This window comes from Dreissena polymorpha, chromosome 14, assembly GCF_020536995.1.
Source record: "Dreissena polymorpha isolate Duluth1 chromosome 14, UMN_Dpol_1.0, whole genome shotgun sequence".
Taxonomy (NCBI): domain Eukaryota; kingdom Metazoa; phylum Mollusca; class Bivalvia; order Myida; family Dreissenidae; genus Dreissena; species Dreissena polymorpha.
In genome coordinates, this window is record NC_068368.1 from 16571099 (window position 1) to 16592691 (window position 21593).

A 21593-nucleotide genomic window follows, 5' to 3' on the forward strand; every position below is an offset into this window, starting at 1 on the left:
CTTCAATATTACGCTCATTAGTTGTTTACACAAATTGTTCGACACAAAATGTAGTAATTATAAATAAAAGGTAGATTTAAGTAATCCAAAAGAACACGACTTTAATTAATTTTATTAGAAATGCACAGGTATTAGGTAAATGTTATTGTTATTCAATCACAAATAGTACATGCCATGTATGAAGAGAGTGATTAAAATAAACATCGTAAGATAAAACAGAAGAAATGTTTATTTTATCAACGCGAAATAAATCCAATACTGAAGAAGAAAACAAAAAAAGTTAAGTGAATAATATAGCACCTGCAAAAATTAATTAATGTAAAAATATAATATACAACGTACTTATTCGAATATTAAAGAAACACGTTTTAATAAAGTAAAATATTTTTTAAAACATGCTTAACTGAAAACGACACAACCACATAATGTAAAGACAACAAAATTAATATACAGTATTATGTAAAGAAAATGACATAGCCATATTATCGCAAGAAAACAATATAATATATAATATTGAGACAACGACAAATTGTTGCTTTTAAAAAAAATGATAAAACCTTAGATTGTCATGAAAACAACAAAATAATTGTATCTAAAAATACAGGACATAACCATATTATGTCAAGAAAAGGAATTCAAAATATTAAAAGTATTATGAAAAGAATAGATATTAACCATATTATGTCGATATAACCATAGTATGTCTTTTTTCTTCAGCCATTCTTAATTAAACCTGTTTTGAATATGTAGTTATTATAAATATTTATATGCATAAAATTGGATGGGGGCAAGATATTTAATTGTCAAGCTTTTTTTGTAAAAGTATGTTGTAAGAATTCAAAAGAAACAAATCTTGAAAAATCTACTTTATCTGTAATTTGTTTATTCCACACATATACATGTATTCAACAGTCATATTTTAGATATATAAGATTATATAAAAAGTTATTACATAAATAAATGTGTTAACAGACAAATGTATGTTTTTATTTATTTATGGGGGGGGGGGGGGGGGGTAATGTACTTTGTTCTTTAAGTACTTTGAAAAAAATTAATATTAATAAACGTCAAAATATACAATATAAAATCAAGTAAAAAGGCATTATTTATCAATCAAGAACATGGATTTCAAAAATAAGCATAAAAATATATAAATAAATACCACACCTTAAGTGTCAAAAGAACACTCAATAGTGTTAAATACAAGTATCCTGTAAGTAACTTCCTACTTTTAATAGGATTTACTAGCCTTTACATTTTACAAAATTATTGTTTGTGCAGTGACAAGATTCGGTTTCAACTGTTTAGGCGAAGCATGCATAGCTGTTTGTCCATTCTGAAGCACAGCTTCATCAGTTTCTTTCGACTTTGACTCCCCATTTACTCCTGCATTTGTAATACCACTTGAATTGTTTACTGCTTCTCCATTTTCCGATGGCTGCCTTTGACTTTCCAGTACATTAACATCGATACTTATTTTGCTCTTATTGTAAGAACTATGTTTTCCATACAGATTCTCTCTTTCGGACAGTGCAATTAACCCGTTTTCATGATTCGTTTCTGCTTCTCCATTTGCCGATGTCTCTCCATGACCTTCGAGTAAATCTCCCTCAAAGCCACTCTTGCTATTATTATAATAACCGGGTTTTCCATAAACAATCACTTCTTCAGGTCTAGCACTTATCCCATTTTCCAGAGTCGGAGTAATACCAGTTGAATACTTAACTGATTCTCCATTTTCAGACCGCTCGTCACTTTTGCTACTATTGTTAGAACCAGGTTTTCCATACACAATCACGTCATCAGGCATAATACTTGTCCCATTTTCAAAAGACTGCTCCTTAAGTGAAGACTGTCGGCGGAGTGATGGCACTTTGATAGGGAAAGTCCAAGGTGATCCCCAACTGTTGGACAGTGATCTGTTTGATTGAAACATCTGGAACTCGCTTGGGCTGGGAGTAAAACCGACACTTTTTGATTGCTTCAATCGAAGAGCTGGATCGACTGAAGATTTAATTCTCTGGACGAGGACTTCCTGAAAATCTTCATCTTGGCGACGCTAATCCGAAACGAAATAAAGCAGATCTTAACAGTTGTTGATGCATTATCGAGAATTTAACGGCGAGTCTGTAGCTCACAGCTATTGAAGTACATTTTTATACATGTGTTAAGATTTTTTGATAAGTATGAAATGGCTGCAAGGGATAAGCAAAAATACTCGAGTAGCATAAAGATAGATATCTGATTGGTGCGACTACATGTGGAAGCCGATGTTCCCATTTAATTGATAAAATAATTTAATTCTATTAAGACCATAATGAAGAACAAGGGACAAAATTGTCACAAAACCAGGTTTTCATTGTGAAAAAAGAATCTGATAAAGGGAGAAAACTCAAACTGAACTTTTGAAATGACCAAAAAAAATTAACCCCCTTTGTAAGTTTTTTTTTTTTTTTAAATCTATTTTTAGTCGTGGCGACCTTGACATTGGAGATATTGACGTGATTCTTTCGTGGGACACACCGTCCCATGATGGTGAACAAATGTGCCAAATGATTTTAAAATCTCACAATGAATGACATAGTTATGGCCAGGACAAGCTCATTTATGGCCATTTTTGACCTTTGAACTCAAAGTGTGACCTTGACCTTGGAGATATCGACGTAATTATTTCGCGCGACACACCGTTCAATGATGGTGAACAAATGTGCCAAATGATTTTAAAATCTGACGATGAACGACATAGTTATGGCTCGGACAAGCTCATTTATGGCCATTTTTGACCTTTGAACTCAAAGTGTGACCTTGACCTTGGAGATATCGACGTAATTATTTCGCGCGACACACCGTCCAATGATGGTGAACAAATGTGCCAAATGATTTTAAAATCTGACAATGAACGACATAGTTATGGCCCGGACAAGCTTATTCCGCCAGCCCGCCAGCCCGCCAGCCAGCCAGCCAGCCCGCCAGCCAGCCAGCCCGCCAGCCAGCCAGCCCGCCCGCATTCGCCAATCTAATAACCAGTTTTTTCCTTCGGAAAACCTGGTTAAAAACAAGTACAGGATATAATTATAAAGAACAATTCTTTGTGCACAATTATTTCTGATAATAAATCAATACATTGTTATGATCAGTAAGTGGCAAATAAGAACAATACATAATATGTTTTGAGTAAAAAAATCAACTTAAAAAAATAAATAAATGACAAACACATGGGAAAAATGAGACCAAGTCTTACCTCCAATCTATGTGAACCAACAAGCATGGCCATCCAGTCTGGCATCGTGAAGCCTTCATAAAGGATCGGAATGACCCTCTTCCGATGCTCACAGTAAAACACCTGAATAGGTCAATAAAGCAAATTAAGTCAAGAGCACGAATAGTAGGGTCTGTATTTACCAAACCACTCCTAGACTATTGAAGATGTAATATAATAGAATAAAATCAAGAAATATTACTTCAAACACATTTAGAACATATCAGTTTTAAGATTAGTCTTTTTTACCTGTTGCTGACAGACTCTAGAATCTGCAAACACCTCCGACAATATAAACAACACAACACTTGCTTCATCGGCCATCTCTTGAAACTTGCAAATGTTCTTTCGGTTCCTTTCCTCATTCTTTAGATCCATATCCTCTTTTTTTCGGTCCCTAAGATCTTTCTTAAGGTCCCTATGATCTTTCTTTAGGTCCATATGATCATTTGTTAGGTCCCGTTCCTCTTTCTTTAGATCCCAATCCTTATTCTTTAGGTCCCTTTCCTCTTTCTTTAGGTCCCTATCCTTTTCACTAGCTGACAGGTGCGATTTACAGTCCGACTTGTTGAGGATGGAGTATGTGATTCCTGAAAAAGAAATTGAGTTGATGTTTATTGAAATAATTGTTTAAATAATGCCTGGTGAAGAATTGTTGACTTTTTTTGTAAAATAATTCAATAGTTGCCAATGTCATAGCAACGCTACCTTCTTGGCTGTTGGCAAGGCTGTCAATGTACTCCAGGTGTGCCTTATCCAGCTGCGTGGTACACCAGACCTCCAAGCCCGACCGCTCTAAAAGGCTCTGTAACTCTTCAGCCTGGCAAGAACACAAAACAGCACTCAGTAAGTTTACACCCTTTACCACTTAGATAATATTTTCACGCATTTGTAGTCCTTTAGAAAGTTATATTTTATTTAAGAGCTTTCCTACTAGATTCTAGATTAAGTTTTTAAGGCTTCATCTCCAAACCTTAGATACTGCTGAACAGCAAGTGCATAACCTGAACAGACTGCGAGTTACTCTTTTTATGCTGTTTGCACATAGCCATTTTTACTTTCCTTCTCAGTGAGTAAGGGTTAAAAGCTTCTAAGCCGATGCATTGGACATAATTTGAAGATACTCTCTGGTTGTGTGCATAAACGGGCCACGCAATGCATGCATTACTCCTACTCCTCTGGCGTATAAAGTGAAGGAACATGACCTTGACATGGTAAAAGGTCATCATTTGATGGATGTTTTGTTACCTAATGAAATCATTTAAGCAAGTTTGGTTTCGATGGCAACCAATTGAGCAAAACTTAATTATTTCAACATCTAATAAGTGATTTAAAACGTCGAGTTTTCAAACAAGCTATAACATATAACATAGCCCTCCCTGTTGGACATGTATTTCAATAGTGCAGATCCCTTTGCGAAACTTTGGTATAAAACACTTATGGTAAATTTCAGTGGATGTGTTTGTATTTTACTTTTTATGTTAAGATGTTCAAAAATGTTTCCATGTCTGTATTCATAGCTTTCTTGCAGCAAACCATAACCATTTTGTACAGCCATTTAAGGAACATGTTCTGATGTTCCATAAAATATGGTTTAACTTCTAAAAGAAAATGTTACACACATTCAAACAAATGTGCGGGCAAATGGAAATTACATAAGGTAAGTGAAGCTTAAAACAACTTGGTAACCAAAATGACTTTATAATTTCTAGTTATGGGCAATTTTATTATGTTAAAAGATCCAGCCACTTACAAAGCTGACTTGATCCGGATGCAGGCAGATCATAACAAGAGGTTTTCCTTCGCGATCGTTTATGGTTGCCATTAAGTTGTCCTCTTCTACGCATGCACAACTTTTAACTACTGTTCCCTGAAATGTTACACACATTTTCATACGACATAGGTTTATTATTATATGAAAATAAGTCGATTCAAAGTTTAATACATCTACACAAAATGATGGTTTGCATCACAAAACATTTTCGCATTAAATGATCTTTTTTTATGTCAGTAAAAATTACCAATGTCACCATTTTCGATGAATAAAGCTTTCAACAAACTTATTATCTCAATGTATATTCTTTATACGAAATACACTTTCAAGTATAAAATAATAATATTTTAAAACATTCAATTTAAAACCCAATTGCATTTGAATTAATAGTTATTGAAAATTTAAAAAATCAAAATCATTCACAATTTGATAAGCAATTACATCTAGTAAAATGTAAATTAAACAATTAACAAACTGCATTACAAAATCTATTATAATACCCTCTGAACGGTTACATACTCGTTTTAACAGTGACGGCATTTGGGAATTCACAAGTTTTCTGACGCGGTTTGCTATTTTCTCCGACACAAGTTTGACATCTTCTGTCTTCCAGTTCAGAATATCATCATCAGCATTATCTAGGTAAAAAGAAGAAACATTAAGTGTTTAGAGCAGTGAACATTTTGTGTAATGCAAATATCTTATCCCATCACCTTGTCAGTAAGAGTTGTGACTATGTTGAATATTTTGAATATCAGGACTTTAAAAAAGTATGCATAATAATAAGAATCCAGAATGATCTTTGTGAAATCGGGTATCATATTTGTGAGAACTATTCACTATTGTACCTGGATTCAGGTCTGTTGGTCTCCATGGTATGAACTGTGTCGTGGCAAACTGAATGGCAAGACACCTTGGTGGCCACTCTTTCAGGAAACTCACAGGTAGAATATACTTGCCCAACACATCAGCTAGCTTTATCTGAAACAAAATGTTAAAGTATTTTATCACTCAAGCATTCATTATTAGCTAACTCTTATGTTAGTTTTTAAATCTGTTTAAATCTGTTTTATGACTTATTATCAAAATTGATAACCTTTTTGTTGCTTACTTATGGCCACGATGATTAGCTAACTTCAGCATGGTAGGGTTTAAACATCACCTTATAATTAAAAAGGTGATTAGATAAAACCCCCAATCCTTCTATACATAGTCCAGCGCTCTACACACCGTGCAAGCTTGCCTGATTAGCTACGATAAAGCTTAGTAAATGTTCTAAATCATTTTATGACTACCCGTTGATCTCTAAAACAAAAGCTTATGTCAACTTTATGATGGACAAATTTTACACTCTGGGTAAATTTAATGACTCATTATCTTACTACATTAACCCTTTCCCCCATAAGAAGCAAAAAGAAAATTGGCATTGCAATCAGCATAAAACCAGAACAGCCTGCAAGTAACTTGCAGTTTGTTTAGGTTTTATGCTGTTTGCTGCTCATCAGTATCTAAGGTTTGGAGATGAAGCCTTTAAAACTGAAATTTAGTAAAAAAGGTATTAAATTAAATGTAACTATCTAAAGGACTACAAATGTATCAAAATATGTATCTAAGTGGTAAATGGTTAACTGGAAAGACTTCAGATCATTTAATAACTCATCTATTGTACATGTATATGGTTTTAAAGCGTAAGATATTTCAAGGTAGTCATGTTCTTTCTTACAAATATCATGTATATTTTAAGATAGGTATGTGTGTTTTAAAATTGCCAATCCTACGTATATTTTCAGATAGTAAGACTCTAAATACATGTATACCTCTCTGTTGGTCCATTGTGTCTCGCCATACGTTTTGGTTACCAAAGGAACAAACACTTCACAGCCACTCACGGCAAAATTCAGAGAATCTTGCCAATCTACGCCTGTCTGTATCTCATGAACGTCCTGAAAACAATTTAATATAACGTTAGCCGCGTTCTAATAAAACAGGGATTAATGCAGCTGCTAAGAGTGTCATCATGCATAAGCATGTGAAGTTCACACAGGTTAATCAGAAAGGACACTTTAAGTTTTAACTGGATTATTACTAAGAAGAGACTTCCTGTAAGCGAAAACTTCTATGAAGCTGAAAGTGTAGATTCTGGTAAGCCTGTTCGGACTGGTTTGCTTATCTGAAATGACACTTTACAAAGAAGCATTAAGTCCTGTTTTTTCCAGACCGAGCCTCATAGCTCATGGCATATTTAAGAGATTCCTGCCAATCGACTACAACTTGTATCTCATTAACGTCCTGAAGGAAATATATCATAGCTTCTATCTTTATATTTAACATGTGTCTTGATCCCATGATTGTAGAAAACAACACATGTCATATATCAAATTTGTCCTTTTTTTGCCGTTAAGAAAACCGTTTTGCTAAAAAGAAAAAAAGAGCGGACACAATTGGAGACAAAGAGATGGGAAAAATGCTTCCTATTAACTTTTCCCCACACTATAATTAACACAAGTCCAACCATTACTTGTTTGCAGCAACCAAACCAGCATAACATCAACCAGATAGACACTGAGTCATTAACCAGATAGACACTTAATCATTTACCAATTACCAAGTAGACACTGAGGCATAAATCAGACATATATTGAGTCATTAGCCAGATAGACACTGACCCATTAACCAGATAGACACTGAGCCATTAACCAGATAGACACTGAGCCATTAACCAGATAGACACTGAGCCATTAACCAGATAGACACTGACCCATTAACCAGATAGACACTGACCCATTAACCAGATAGACACTGAGCCATTAACCAGATAGACACTGAGTCATTAACCAAGAATACACTGAGGCATTAACCAGATACACACTGAGCCATTAACCAGGTATACACTGGGCCATAAGCCAGATAGACACTGAGTCATTAACCAAGTAGACACTGAGTCATTAACCAGATAGACACTGGGTCATTAACCAGGAATTCACTGAGTCATTAACCAGAAAGACACTGAGCCATTAATCAGATAGACACTGAGCCATTAACCAGATTGACACTGAGGCATTAACCAGATAGACACTGAGCCATTAACCAGGTATATACTGAGCCATTAACCAAATAGACACTGAGCCATTAAGCAGGTATACACTGAATCATTAACCAGATAGACACTGTGTCATTAACCAGATATACACTGAGCCATTAATCAGAAAGACAATGAGCCATTAACCAGATAGACACTGAGCCATTAATCAGATAGACACTGAGCCATTAACCAGATAGACACTGAGCCATTAACCAGATAGACACTGAGTCATTAATCAGGTATTCACTGAATCATTAACCAGATAGACTCTGAGTCATTAACCAGGTATACACTGAGCCATTAACCAAATAGACACTGAGCCATTAACAAGATAGACACTGAGCCATTAACCAGATATACACTGAGTCATCAACCTGGTATACACTGAGCCATTACCCAGATAGACACTGAGCAATTAATCAGATATACACTGAGCCATTAACCAGATAAACACTGAACCATTAACCAGATAGACACTGAGCCATTTACCAAGTAGACACTGAGGCATTAACCAGATACACACTGAGCCATTAACCAGATAGACACTGAGCCATTAATCAGATAGACACTGAATCATTAACCAGATAGACAATGAGCCATTTACCAGATAGACACTGGGTCATTGCTTTGCATTACTGACATGTTTATTCTCATCCAGCGTTGAAAAATAACATTTTCAACACCACACATAGTTACAAACTAACATATTCAACCTCATTACAGTTATAAACATTTTCAACCTCACCCAGGGTTATTAACTTATATTTTCAACCTCACCCAGGGTTATGAACTAACATTTTCAACCTAAAACAAGGTTATGAACTAACATTTTCAACCTCACACAAGGTTATGAACTAACATTTTCAACCTCACACAAGGCTATGAACTAACATTTTCAGCCTCACACAAGGTTATGAACTAACTTTGTCAACCTCACACAAGGCTATGAACTAACATTTTCAGCTGCGCACAAGGTTATGAACTAACATTTTCAACCTCAAACAAGGTTATGAACTAACATTTTCAACCTCACATAAGGTTATGAACTAACATTTTCAACCTCACACAAGGTTATGAACTAACATTTTCAACCTTACACAAGGTTATGAACTAACATTTTCAACCTCACACAAGGCTATGAACTAACATTTTCAGTCTCACATAAGGTTATGAACTAACATTTTCAACCTCACACAAGGTTATGAACTAACATTTTCAACCTCAAACAAGGTTATGAACTAAAATTTTCAACCTGACATAAGGTTATGAACTAACATTTTCAACCTCACACAAGGTTATGAACAATGACCAAGTAACAATCTGGGCAACCCAGCATGTCATAGTGCATATACACAAGCACTCACATACCCTTGACCATTGTGACTGCTATATTAAGCTTTCGGCAAACGGGATCAACAAAAATGATTACATTTTGCGTCACCACCTTGGAGCGCTAAATGCAAAGCATTGATGTTGTCAATGGCAATTACAAACAGCAGCATGGACACAAATTTACCAGATAAACACTAAGGCCTTTTTTTGATAGCCACTCCTTCAACCTCAGGGCATGGCTAGCGGCCTCGGAGCGCACATAGCTGATAAGCACTTGTTTGGGCTCTAGCTGCCCGTCGGTCATGTCCGTCGGCAGTGTGCTTGGCCGCGAGAGGTCCTTACTAGACCGGAACGACAACTGGGGGTTGCTGAAAGGCAACATGCAACATAAACTAAGCATCAAACACAGTGCTTGATCTTATCATCACAGTTATTGTGCCTGTATGTGCTTTATAAAAAGAAACATTACAAATTTAAAGCAACTGATTTAAAGACATATGAGGTCAAATATAATATTTTAGCATAATGCTCACTAGTTGTGGAGCGTTCCCCTAAAAACTTATGTATATGCTTTGAATTTCTGTCTATAATTAAGAGAGTATCTATATACTTGTTTACACATTCTTGTTTATGTATGGATGATAACATATGAACCTTGACCTGTGAAAAGGGGGTTTAATGCGTGTGCGTAAAGCGTCGTCCCAGATAAGCATGTGCAATCCAGGCTAATCAGGGACGACACTTTCAGCCTAAACTAGATTTTGCAAAGAAGAGACTTTCTGTAAACAAAAATTATCATAAAAGCGGAACGTGTTGTACCTGATTAGCCTCTGTGGACTGCACAGGCTTATCTGGGACGACACTTAACGCATATGAATTAAGTCCCCTTTTCACATAACACAGCCCATATTGATTTTACACAACAAACCAGACATGTACATTTTCATTCTTTTAAATGGTGGTTCCTTTGTTGGAGAGATTTGAGGTGACTGGATGATCATATGCAAATTAGTTGTAACGCAATGTCCAATCAGAATGTCTGCAATGATCATGTGATCCTCCTGGAGCAGGCTGATTGGCCAGAGGTTACCATCGAGGAATTGGAATGTTACAGCAGGCTTGTTGAAAAACAAAATCTGCAATGTTACAAAGAATCAAAATTATGGGAAGCAGCAGTGATGTAGGTATATGAGTTTGCGCCCAAAAGAATACATAATATAGTTTGCTTTTTAACCTAAGTTTTAAAAGTATAACATTATTTTTTAAAGAAAATCAAGCCAAATAAATACAACATAGGAAGAAAACTTATTATAGAATTGGGTCCCAAATACCTTTATTTATGGTAAACAGTGTGACTCAGCAACCAAGCAGTAGACCCAGCACACAAACACGCAACAAATGCACCAAATGCACATATAAATTATTAGTAAATACAACTGAAGGCAACACTGCTTTATCAAACCATTCTTCTATAAAACAGAATGTTATCTTCTAGTATATTATCAAACCTCTTTTGAATCACCCACAACATGATATCAAGCCCACTGTTCTATCAAGCAGAATTTCCTATCATGGCTTCTGTTTTATAAGCTTCATTTCTCTATCAAGCCCACTGTTCTATCATTTCTTCCATAATACCTAGCCCACTATTATATCAAGCCCAAAGTTCTTTCAAGCACACTATTTTATCAAGTACACAATTCTGTCAAGCAGACAATTCTATCAAGAACATTGTTCTATCAAGCACACATTTATATCAAGCCCATTGTTCTATCAAGCTGATAGTTCTGTCAAGCACATTGTTCTATCATGCCCACATTTCTATCAAGCAAACATTTCTATCAAGCACAGGTTTTATCAAGCCCACAGTTCTATCAAGCACACATTTCGTCAAGCAGAATTTTTTATCAAGCGCACTATTCTATCAATCACACTGTTATTTCAAGCCAACTATCAAGCCCAATGTTCATGCGTCCTGCTGTTCTATCAAGCATACTGTTCAGTCAAGTACACTGTTCTACCAATCAAACTGTTCTATCAAACCCACTATCCAATAATTAGGGTGTTTTATTAGGCCCACTATTATACCATGCATACTGTTTTGTCAAGCAGGGCCCTTTGTACACTTTGGGGTATTGGGGCCAGGGTCCTTAGAGGAGGGAATTTTGCGTTGTTTTGGGCGAAAAGGGGAATTTTAGAAGATCTTTTCACCAACCATTCAACACCTAAAATTGCTATATTTTAATGTGATTTACATAAATAAACATTTAATCAAAAGTTAGTAGCACGATACCAGCTGGCAACATAGGTATAAAAGTAAAAAAAAGGGGGGTAATTTTTAGCAGAAATGGGGGAAAAAATATACTTTTTTCATGGGGGAAGCCGCCGATATTCGGTGGTAAAAAGTGCAAAACGAGGGCCCTGTCAAGCATACTGTTCCATCAAGACCATGTTTTATCATACCTGCTGTTCTATCAAGGACCTTAGTCCTGATAATTTGGAGGTAAATGAGGCATGAACAAACCCAATCATCACATGCTGTCGATTTCGAATTCCAACTTTTGGTAAATCTGAAAACACAATTAATCTGGTAGTTGACAGACCTAAAAGGGATGAAAATCTAAACAGTGTCAGTTTAGTTTGGAGGATTCTTGACCTGGTACTAAGAAAAACAAATTTTGCTCAATTTTCTATATACTTCTCTGTTATATATCACAGAAAAATCAAGAAATAAACTTTGCAAAGTCTCTCTGTTTTTAAATGCTTCATTGACCAATGCAATTTATAAAATTCAACATGCTTATTTGACCTATATTTTTTTTTAATTATCCATAGAATTATTATTTATGGGGAAAGTTTGTACAATATATTGGCAATGATTACGGGTAAGTTTAAGTGATATTATGGGCATCTAACAGTTTATAGGTGTCTATCGCAACCGTTGTTTATTTTTGGTGTTTTCACTTCATATACACTTATATTTGTTAATGCAGAATCAACATACTAAAACAATATCATGGAAAGAAAAAAATAATGCATTTGAATATCAACCGTACTTTCGTTAAACGACTGATCATGCATGTACGATGTGAACCTAAATAGGTTTTAGTGCAGATTCGTTCATATGACACAAAGACAAAATTTTGTTTTACAGATCATTTCGGCTTACAGGACTGGGTGAGTCACGTAAGACATCGAATATAAAATATACTTTTATAAACAACTGGTAGCAAGATGAGTTGTAGATAATTGGTCAGTAACCACATTTTAACTAACTCTTTTGACCTGTTTATTCTTTTCAGCTCAATTCAACAGTGAAAAATGCCCATAATATCACTTTAACAGTTTATGTTGGGGTATACAGCTTCTTTATCAGTACTAATATTTTTATCTGACATTCGTGTAAAATATTTCTGATTGAACATACCGTATTTTATCTTTAAGTTGATTTCGTTGTTTTGATTCAGTAACTGGGCAACACAAATATTTGTTTCTTGTACTTCTGAAATAATCCATCTGAAAATATCCAACAATGATGTTTTTACCACACATCACCATCAATTAAATCAAAATATTCATACAAAATTGTTAATTGCTGTAGAATGTTTTGAATAAGCAATCACCAATTTTCTCTCAAAATGACAATTTTAATTATTTATTTTGAAAGTCATTTACGTATGTTGTCTTCTGGATGTCGAAATTGACCTAAATTCAAGACCAAAATAGATAATTTGTATTGTTTTTATTGATTTCAAATACACATGTATACATTTAAAAAGAGTATTACACATTAACAATAGGCTGTTTTTATACCAGCCCTTTGTTCCCTTTTCAGGATACCACTCATAGTAAAACAATAACATTATGACCTGAACTTTGAGTTAGCAGATAAGACGTGAATTAATATTCAAACTTACACATTAATTTGTTCTAGTATTGAGTTCCCTAGGAAACAAACTCGCAAATAATTGAATAATTGAAAACAATAAACAAACACAAATAGAACCTGTCCTTCAGAACAGAATTGCTTAACAAAACAAAACAATAAAATGCTTATTCTACCTGCAAGAAAAATAATTTAGACTCTCGAACAAAAAATCATAAATTCAAGTGTAAATTTGAAATGTAACCAAATAACGGCTACAAAATAAGACAAACTTGGAACTTTGAACACATCTGGTTTTGGGGAAAAAAAGATAATTGTAGAGATTAAAAATATTTCCAAATACGAGCTTCAAAATTGGCGAAAATTTCCATTCAGTTGGTAAATAAGACATAATGCGGAAAAAACAGATACTTTTCAAGATTGAGAATATTACCCCAAAAACAGCTCTATATAAAAGTTAAAAAACACGAATAGTAGTCACTTACCCTTCTTTTGTGCAGAAGCAGTAATTTGTGGGGCATGACAACAATTGGTTAGACAGAGATACCCTGAGATCCTTCAGTGTTGTGACACGTGGATCAATGCCGTGTAGAATACCCAGATTCGAAGCCTGCGATCCTATCACATCACTGAGAAGATGCACCCCAATTATACCAGGATCCATGGCTTGACGGAACCTGTAAACACTAATACAAAAAATAATGTCAGAAACCTGTAAACACAAATACAAAAAATAATTTCAGGAACCTGTCAACACAAACAATAACTTTGTAAACACAAATAATACTTTAAAGGGGCCTTTTCACTGATTTTGGCATTTTTTTTAACTTATTCATTAAATGCTTTATATTGATAAATGTAAACATTGCATCATAAAAGCTCCAGTAAAAAATCAAGAAAAAAATTAAAAAAAGGAAAAGAACATTGCCCGGATCAGGTTTCGAACCAGTGACCCCTGGAGTCCTGCCAGAGTCCTGAAGTAAAAACGCTTTAGCCTACTGAGCTATTCCGCCGAGTACACAAACTTGACGTATTTTATACCTTATATAAGCAATCTTCGTAGTTACACAAAATTTAACGACAAAAACAGAACTCTCCAAATTATTCAATCGTTTCGCATTGCAACGCTTTATAATTTTTAGGTTTTAAAATCGTCAAAAGATGCATATAATGGCTATATTAGAGCATGGTTAATGTTCAGTATTACTGTTTCCTCACAAATATCATAACTAAAACGAAAACTTACGAATCTGAAACAACTATTTTAAATTTTGTCAATTTACCAAAGCGTGAAAAGATCCCTTTAAGGAACCTGTTAATACAAATACAAAAATAATTTCCAGCATATACTCATCATTTAAACAAAACAATATTTTGTAATTTAAAGTTGTGAAATTGCAATGATCTTTCAATAAAGACAGAAAACTGCATTTGGCTAATAACCAAGTAATTTTCTTTTGTAATACTATTTTCCTTAGAAATTATCAACATTTATATAAATGTAAAAAATCAGTAATAAATGTTATGATTTATTGATAATGGAAACATTAATGAAACAATGCATCCTACTTTCAACCAGACCTTTGTGTAATGGGACACTCCTTTGTACTGAATCTAACACACTTAAGTAAATAAACTTATCAAATATATGAACATGCACTTAATTCACAGTAACTTACACACTCTTCTGACAAAAATTCAAGATTAAATGTAGGTTTAACATAAACTCGTGTATTTTCATACCTTTTTAGTTATATTTTTGAAAATCAAAAGGTTAATCTTAAAATAAAAATGATAACATAAACAGCATTCTTACACCTGAACACGAACTTTATAAGTAAAGAAGTTTTTGCCTTGACACCGGCAAATTTTCCGCGAAAAAGAATGAAACTCGATGTAGGAGAAAATGTGTTGCAGGAAGATCCATTTTGTCACGTTTTGCTTCAACAGCATCGGGGATCTCGTTGTGACATGTGTTTTGATTCGTAAGAACCATTTGCTGACTTTTCTGATGTACCTATAATAAAACAATGGACTGTTCAATTTGTCATATATTTTCGGATCGTATTTTCGGATGAAAATGAATTTTCGGATATGGAAATCGGATAAAAAGTAAACTAACAAATGGACACAGTGTATATCTTATTTGCAAACTACGGAAATCAGTTTGTTCCTAAGTCTGGTATCCAGAAAAGATGACAAACTCATTTAAAACAGGATCTCAATATCCTCATCATGTGAATACTTGTCCTTGACCTGAAATCAGAAAGAAAATAACAAATTATTACTGAAATATTTGTTACATTTGAGAATAAATTAAGACATCATAAGTGGCAAATGAGTACCATAATTCATGTAAGTGTTCTTAACTAAAGCATCAAAATCATACAAAATAAGTAATGTTTATCCTCAGTTCCTCCCACTTACATTGATTATCCCTTTCACAAATAGCAACTGAGCCATACATGCCAGACGTCCCGATCTCAGCGGGACAGTCCCGCTTTTGGGCCCTTTGTCCCGGCGTTGTTTATGGCACCTTATCAGTGATTTATTGGCTAATTATTGATTTTATCAGGCATTCACACCATGGTGGTCTTCAAGGTAGTGGTCGCTTATTGCTATCGATAGTTGTATTATAATGAAATAAATGTTGAAAATGTGTTTGTTTTTGTCTTTGTTTTAAATGGTTTACAAAAAAATTGTTTTGTAAAATGAACTCTACGTCATTAATGAGTCTTTTACATTCAATGTTTAGGTCCAAAATAGCGGGATAATCCGAATGTGCAATATACCAAATTCGCAACAAACAGTCCAATAAGTAATACCCATCCTGTCTAGTGTAATTGGGTGTAATTGTAATAAAAACAATGAGGTGCTATGCATGACAGTTTGACCCTACTCCAATTAAGCCGCGACAATTAACAAGTAACAAACTGCGCATGGATACATGCTTAAAAAAATGTTCTGTAGATAGTTTACTGTAACCCGTACTTTCAGTGTACTGGATAGCCTCCCCTGCGTTAATGTTTGCCATTGAAAGTAATATAATGATTATTGTTGTCGTAATGTTCCAGATTTTGTACTCTAAAAAGATGAATATTATCTTCGTTGTTTGCTATTGTCTTATTTAATAAAACTGTTATTGTTATGTTTTAGATTTCATGCTTTATATCAGATGTTTTATGTCTTGAATTAAAGTATCAAGAGGATTGTTAGTACTAAACTGACTACAGTAAAGGTGGAATGATAGATCGTTTTTGGTGTCCTGCTTTTTGGTCAAATGTCCCGACAATTTTTTATGGAATGTCCCACTTTGGACCTAAAAAATCCTGGCATGTATGACTGAGCCATAAGTTAACTGTTATTAACCAGCGTTGGCATTACATTCTTTTTATTTGAAGTCAACCATGGTTATCTTCCCCAGCATTCACTCACTGAATGGTGTATTTGCGATCATTGGCTATCACTCTAAATTTTCATTCTTATTTCAAAATTCTACATTCAGGCCTTTTCCGCCCTATGCCACGGGTCCAAAATTCTTTTTTTTTTTTTTTTTTTTTTAACCTTAAAATATATAAGTTAACCTGATCCAGTGTAGAAAATAAAAACGAATTGCATAATTAAATTATCCGTTGCCTAAAATTTGTTTTAAAAACAGTAAAATATGTTAAATTCATTATTTAAGACTTTCCTTATTTCCCCCAAAATCCGGCGTTTCCGCGATTTTTTTCACCTAAAAAAAGGCCAGGCCCTTGCCCCAAAATAAGAAAAAAAAAACTGCATTTATCACACATGTTCATAATATTTTTTTAAATTTTAATCATATGTTATCAAAATGGTGGTTATTTACCAGTTAACGGCTTCTTTGAAATATAGGAAACACTATTTACATGCGATTATTTTTCCCAATTGAGCCAGTTTTGTGATTAATTTTTTTCCCAAAATGGGGTTTTTCACGACGTGAAATTCCCAAAATTCCAGTGTGGCGTTTTCCCAAAATGGAGGGGAAAAGGCCTGACATAATGTAACATTTTTCAAATCATTATTGATTTAAACTCCATAGGGGCTGCCATCTTTAAAATTTTCAGCAATCTTAGGGGGCTTGGATAACATTCAAACATTGGGGAGGCCTTCCAGTTTCTGTACTGGGAACATAAAGGGGTTGTGTGTAAAATTTGAGTCTCAAATTAGGCCCAATTCCCAATCTCAAAAGAAGTCTTCAATTTCCAGAATTAGTGACTAAAATTCCATATGGAAAGGATTAAAAAAATGTATCAAAATATCAGATCATCTTTTTGATCAAGCTCTATTAGTTGATACTTAGTAAATATTATAAACAAAAAGCACACATTTTAAATGTGAATTGTATAGGTATTCAATTTAAATGACTCAATTCTTAGTCAAAACAATTTTTTCCAAATCCTAATGGCCTTGATCCCATTCCAAAAATTGTGAAAAAAAGTACTGGTCATCATGTTATTCAAAACAGTAATTAACAAATGGTTTCTTTTTTACTTTATAGATCTGATGACTTAAAAAAATGCACAGGATGTGGTGGGGTGTATTACTGCAATCGCCTTTGTCAGGTAAGATTGTAGAAAGTACTAAACAGTGGTGTTTTCATTAGCAGGGCTTTTTTTTGTGCCCGATTTTATAGCCAAAATTCGGCTATATTCCCAATCGCAAAAAGTATACTTTTTTCCCAAAAATTGCTAAAAAATTCCCAAATAGAAAAAAACAGCTAATGACATTGGCTGGTTCGCTTTTTAACAAAGCCTTGTCAGATTCGTTCTCATACGGGTTTTAGACTATACCTCGATTTGGATAATGTCGGCATTATTTGTGTGCAAGATATTCTTCGTGTTGTTAAGAAACTTATTTTATTTGTGATGAAATTCAAGTGTTTTATGATTCGGCTGCATGGAAAACAAATATGTTGCGCAATTTTAAATATAACATGAAAAATATTCCTAAGCAAAACCCTGGCGGCAAAACAAAAACTGTTATTTTGTTAAGCAAGCGTCATTAAATAATAAATAAACAAACATCGTCAAGAAGTACAAGTCTTACCATTGAAACTCCCTCCATTGTTAATGATAGTGATTAAATAACAAGTGAAGTGACTCTTTTGCATCGTCATACTTGATTTCCGAAAGCCAGGGGCGTAGATAACCTCCAAACATTGGGGAGGCGGACGCAAGGTCCCGGCTCTTAAAAGAATAACATTGTTAATGTAATAAATTTTGTGTTTAATATAAATGATAATAATAAAAAAACATTATTAAGCAACAATACAAGTATTATTTGTATGTTGTTGTTTTTTCTAAATTTTGTTTGTATTTAGATCGACGTAAGGTTCATAAAAGGTAAGAATGGTCGCAAATTAAAATTTAATACTAATAAACATACCTCATCGTAGTGGAGCCATGTGAAAGAATCAAACCATTTAGATTGGAATGAGCGCTGTTCTGGCTTTTTCTTCCCGAATGTTCGCTTAGGAAAAGCAAAATTACGAGGCTAATTAGGAATACTCATTTTGAACATTAAACAATTACATATATGATATTATTTCAATTGTTTCTAATCAAATAAGAACTGTTATACTTAGAGAACAAAAATATTTTCAATCAAATTAATGTTTTACACGCGTATATTTACTCAAAATTGTTTTGAGTGGTAGTTACCTTTGAATTAAAGTGATCAATAAAAATTAAAAGAAAAGCCTGTCCTTAATCAAAACACCGACAGTGCAATCACGGAAAAGAACAATAAAACAATTAATGCAATGACATTTACCGGGGCCCCTGGTTAATGACACCTAACAAGGGATATTGACACATCACTATTGGCAACCCCGGAGCAGACTGGGAGGGGACACATGGCTTCTGCACTGACGGCGGATGATTACAAAAATACTGGTTTTGGGGCGGCGAATTTGGGGGATTTTACCTTTTATTTATATAACGAGGACTAGCCGAAATATTGGGGAGGCGGACGCCTCCCCTGCCTCCCCAAAACCTACACCCCTGCCGAAAGCAAAGTGCTGACTGATATTCAACATGTTGAAAGCAGAAGTTCTTCAGAAGAAGATGAAGGGCCTCCTGATAAAATGGTACCTGATGTGACTGAAGACTTTGTGTGAGCTTATTATGTGGAAATCTGTTGATCATTATCGTGTTTGTGATTAAAGATGCTGAACTCATTCTGACATATAGTTTTCAATCCCAATTGATTTCCCCAATTTCTTGAAAATGCCAATAAAATCCCCAATTTCAAAGCCATGGGCTATCTTCCCAAAAAGCTGAAAAAAAGCCCTGACTAGAAGATGCATATCATTTCATTGTCTTTAACATTCTTATACTACTAGCTGATTACCAGGTAAACATTTTAGTAAGTGTAAAAACAGTGTTCTCCATAAAAATTTGAGTACCGGTAGCCAGTTATATTCTCAAACGACTAAGGACTAAAATGGGTGTTATTTGCGCTGTTTTGAATTGATATCTTAGGAAAAAGTTTTTATGCCCCCTTTCAAAGAAAAGGGGGGGATATAGTGATCGGACTGTCCGTTTGTCTGTCCGTCTGTCTGTCCTTATTTCCGCCACACTTTGCGTTTAAGTTTCAATAAAAAAAATGCTCAAAACTTCTATGTCCCTTGAGATATAAGTGGTGAAAGCGCCAGCTGCCGTTGCTTGTTGAGAACAGTAGTAAAAAGTTCAGGGGTTAATTTCCTTGATACTGTTTACATTAATCACTGAAACTGCTTACATCTGTTCTACGAAAAGGTACTCAAAATCAAAACCAAAATTCTTTCATTCTCATCATGTGGATAAGTTATTAGCACAGCTGTTCTCGGAGATACATGCCACACCCATTTCTGGGTCACTAGGTCAAAGGTCAAGGTCACTGTGACCTCTAAAAAAATAAATTCTGACAAGCTTTCATTTATTCAAAACTGCACCTGCAGCCGAGCTTTGGCATCCATGATGCGGTGCTCTTGTTTAAGTCTCTACATGACCGTGTTCTCTTTTTTTTGCAAGAAACGAGATTGGACGGTTCACAAGCTGGAGTGCAAATGTCTGAAGGCTATTACTCCTAAGATTCCGATGGATTCTGTGAGACTTCTGTTGCGATTGGTCATCAGTCAGAACCTCAATCTTCCGATGAACAATCAGTGGTCGAGAACAGTTGAAGATTTGATGGCTCGTAAGATATGGTCTTTTAATTTTTTGTGTGTTCCTGTTTGATCCCTTGACTGGTATTAGTGTCAGAATTCTATTATTATTTATGTTTTCATTTTTATGACTGTAAGGGTAGAATTATGTCTCGGTTTGAAATTGAAAAACAAATTTGAACACAATTATGATGTTCATTTTGCTATAATTATATGAAGAAAGTTGTTTGAAATCATTAGATTGTAAGTTATGTTGCTTTTATGTTAGTTAAAACTTTACTGCAAATATTTATGTACCAATAATGTGGAGTATATATGTATGAGCCGTGCTCTGTGAAAAGGGGGTTTAAATCATGTGCGTAAACTATCCTCATAGATTAGCTTGTGCAGTCCACACAGGCTAATCAGTGACGACACTTTACACTCAGGCATTAAACCCCCTTTTCACAGAGCTCGGCCCATACATTTTATATTCCCTCATAAACAAGGTGGAGGAGGTGTGTACTGGACTAACCTTAGACATTTTTCTGTAGACAAAACTTGTTCTACAAAGTATTTCCACACTTATCAATGTACAACATAAAAACTTGCACTTGTTTTTATTATTATGCCCCCCAAGGAGGGCATTTAGTGATGGGACCGTCCGTCTGTCTGTTCGTCTGTCTTTCCATCACACTTTGCATTTAGATTTCGAAAAATGCTCATAACTTCTATGTCGCTTCAAAAGTAACCTTCATATTTGGTATGCATGTGTATATGGACAAGGCCTTTCCATACACGCAAATATTTCGACCCCTTTGACCTTGAACTTGAACTTCGGGTCCGCGTTTATGTTTCGAAATCTGCGTTTAGGTTTTGAAAAATGCTCATAACTTGTATGTCGCTTCAGATGTAACCTTCATATTTGGTATGCATGTGTATATGGACAAGGCCTTTCCATGCGCATACAAATTTGACCCCTTTGACCTTTAACTTCAACTTAGGGTCTGTGTTAGGTTTCGAAAAATGCTCATAACTTCTATGTCACTTCAGATGTAACCTTCATATTTGGTATGCATGTGTATATGGACAAGGTCTTTCTATTGGCAC

The 21593-nt window shown here is 34.7% G+C and overlaps 1 protein-coding gene across 2 annotated transcripts; it reads right to left on the minus strand.

The window, feature by feature from the left end:
• Positions 1–1015: 1015 nt before the first annotated feature.
• LOC127858620 (uncharacterized) lies at positions 1016–15039 on the minus strand. 2 transcript variants are annotated; one of them, XM_052395823.1, is made up of 14 exons: positions 14903–15039; positions 13819–14019; positions 12875–12963; positions 11911–12017; positions 10387–10583; positions 9632–9815; positions 6851–6976; positions 5882–6014; positions 5553–5671; positions 5013–5129; positions 3968–4079; positions 3509–3849; positions 3242–3343; positions 1016–2059 (listed from the first exon to the last, which is right to left on the minus strand). In XM_052395823.1, exons 2-14 carry the CDS (start codon positions 13995–13997, stop codon positions 1259–1261), a joined length of 2607 nt encoding a protein of 868 aa, XP_052251783.1. In that variant the 5' UTR covers positions 13998–14019; positions 14903–15039; the 3' UTR covers positions 1016–1258. The 2 variants fall into 2 exon arrangements, with proteins under 2 accessions (XP_052251783.1, XP_052251784.1); XM_052395824.1 differs by lacking the exon at positions 14903–15039 and having other exon boundaries at positions 13819–14077.
• Positions 15040–21593: the final 6554 nt, after the last annotated feature.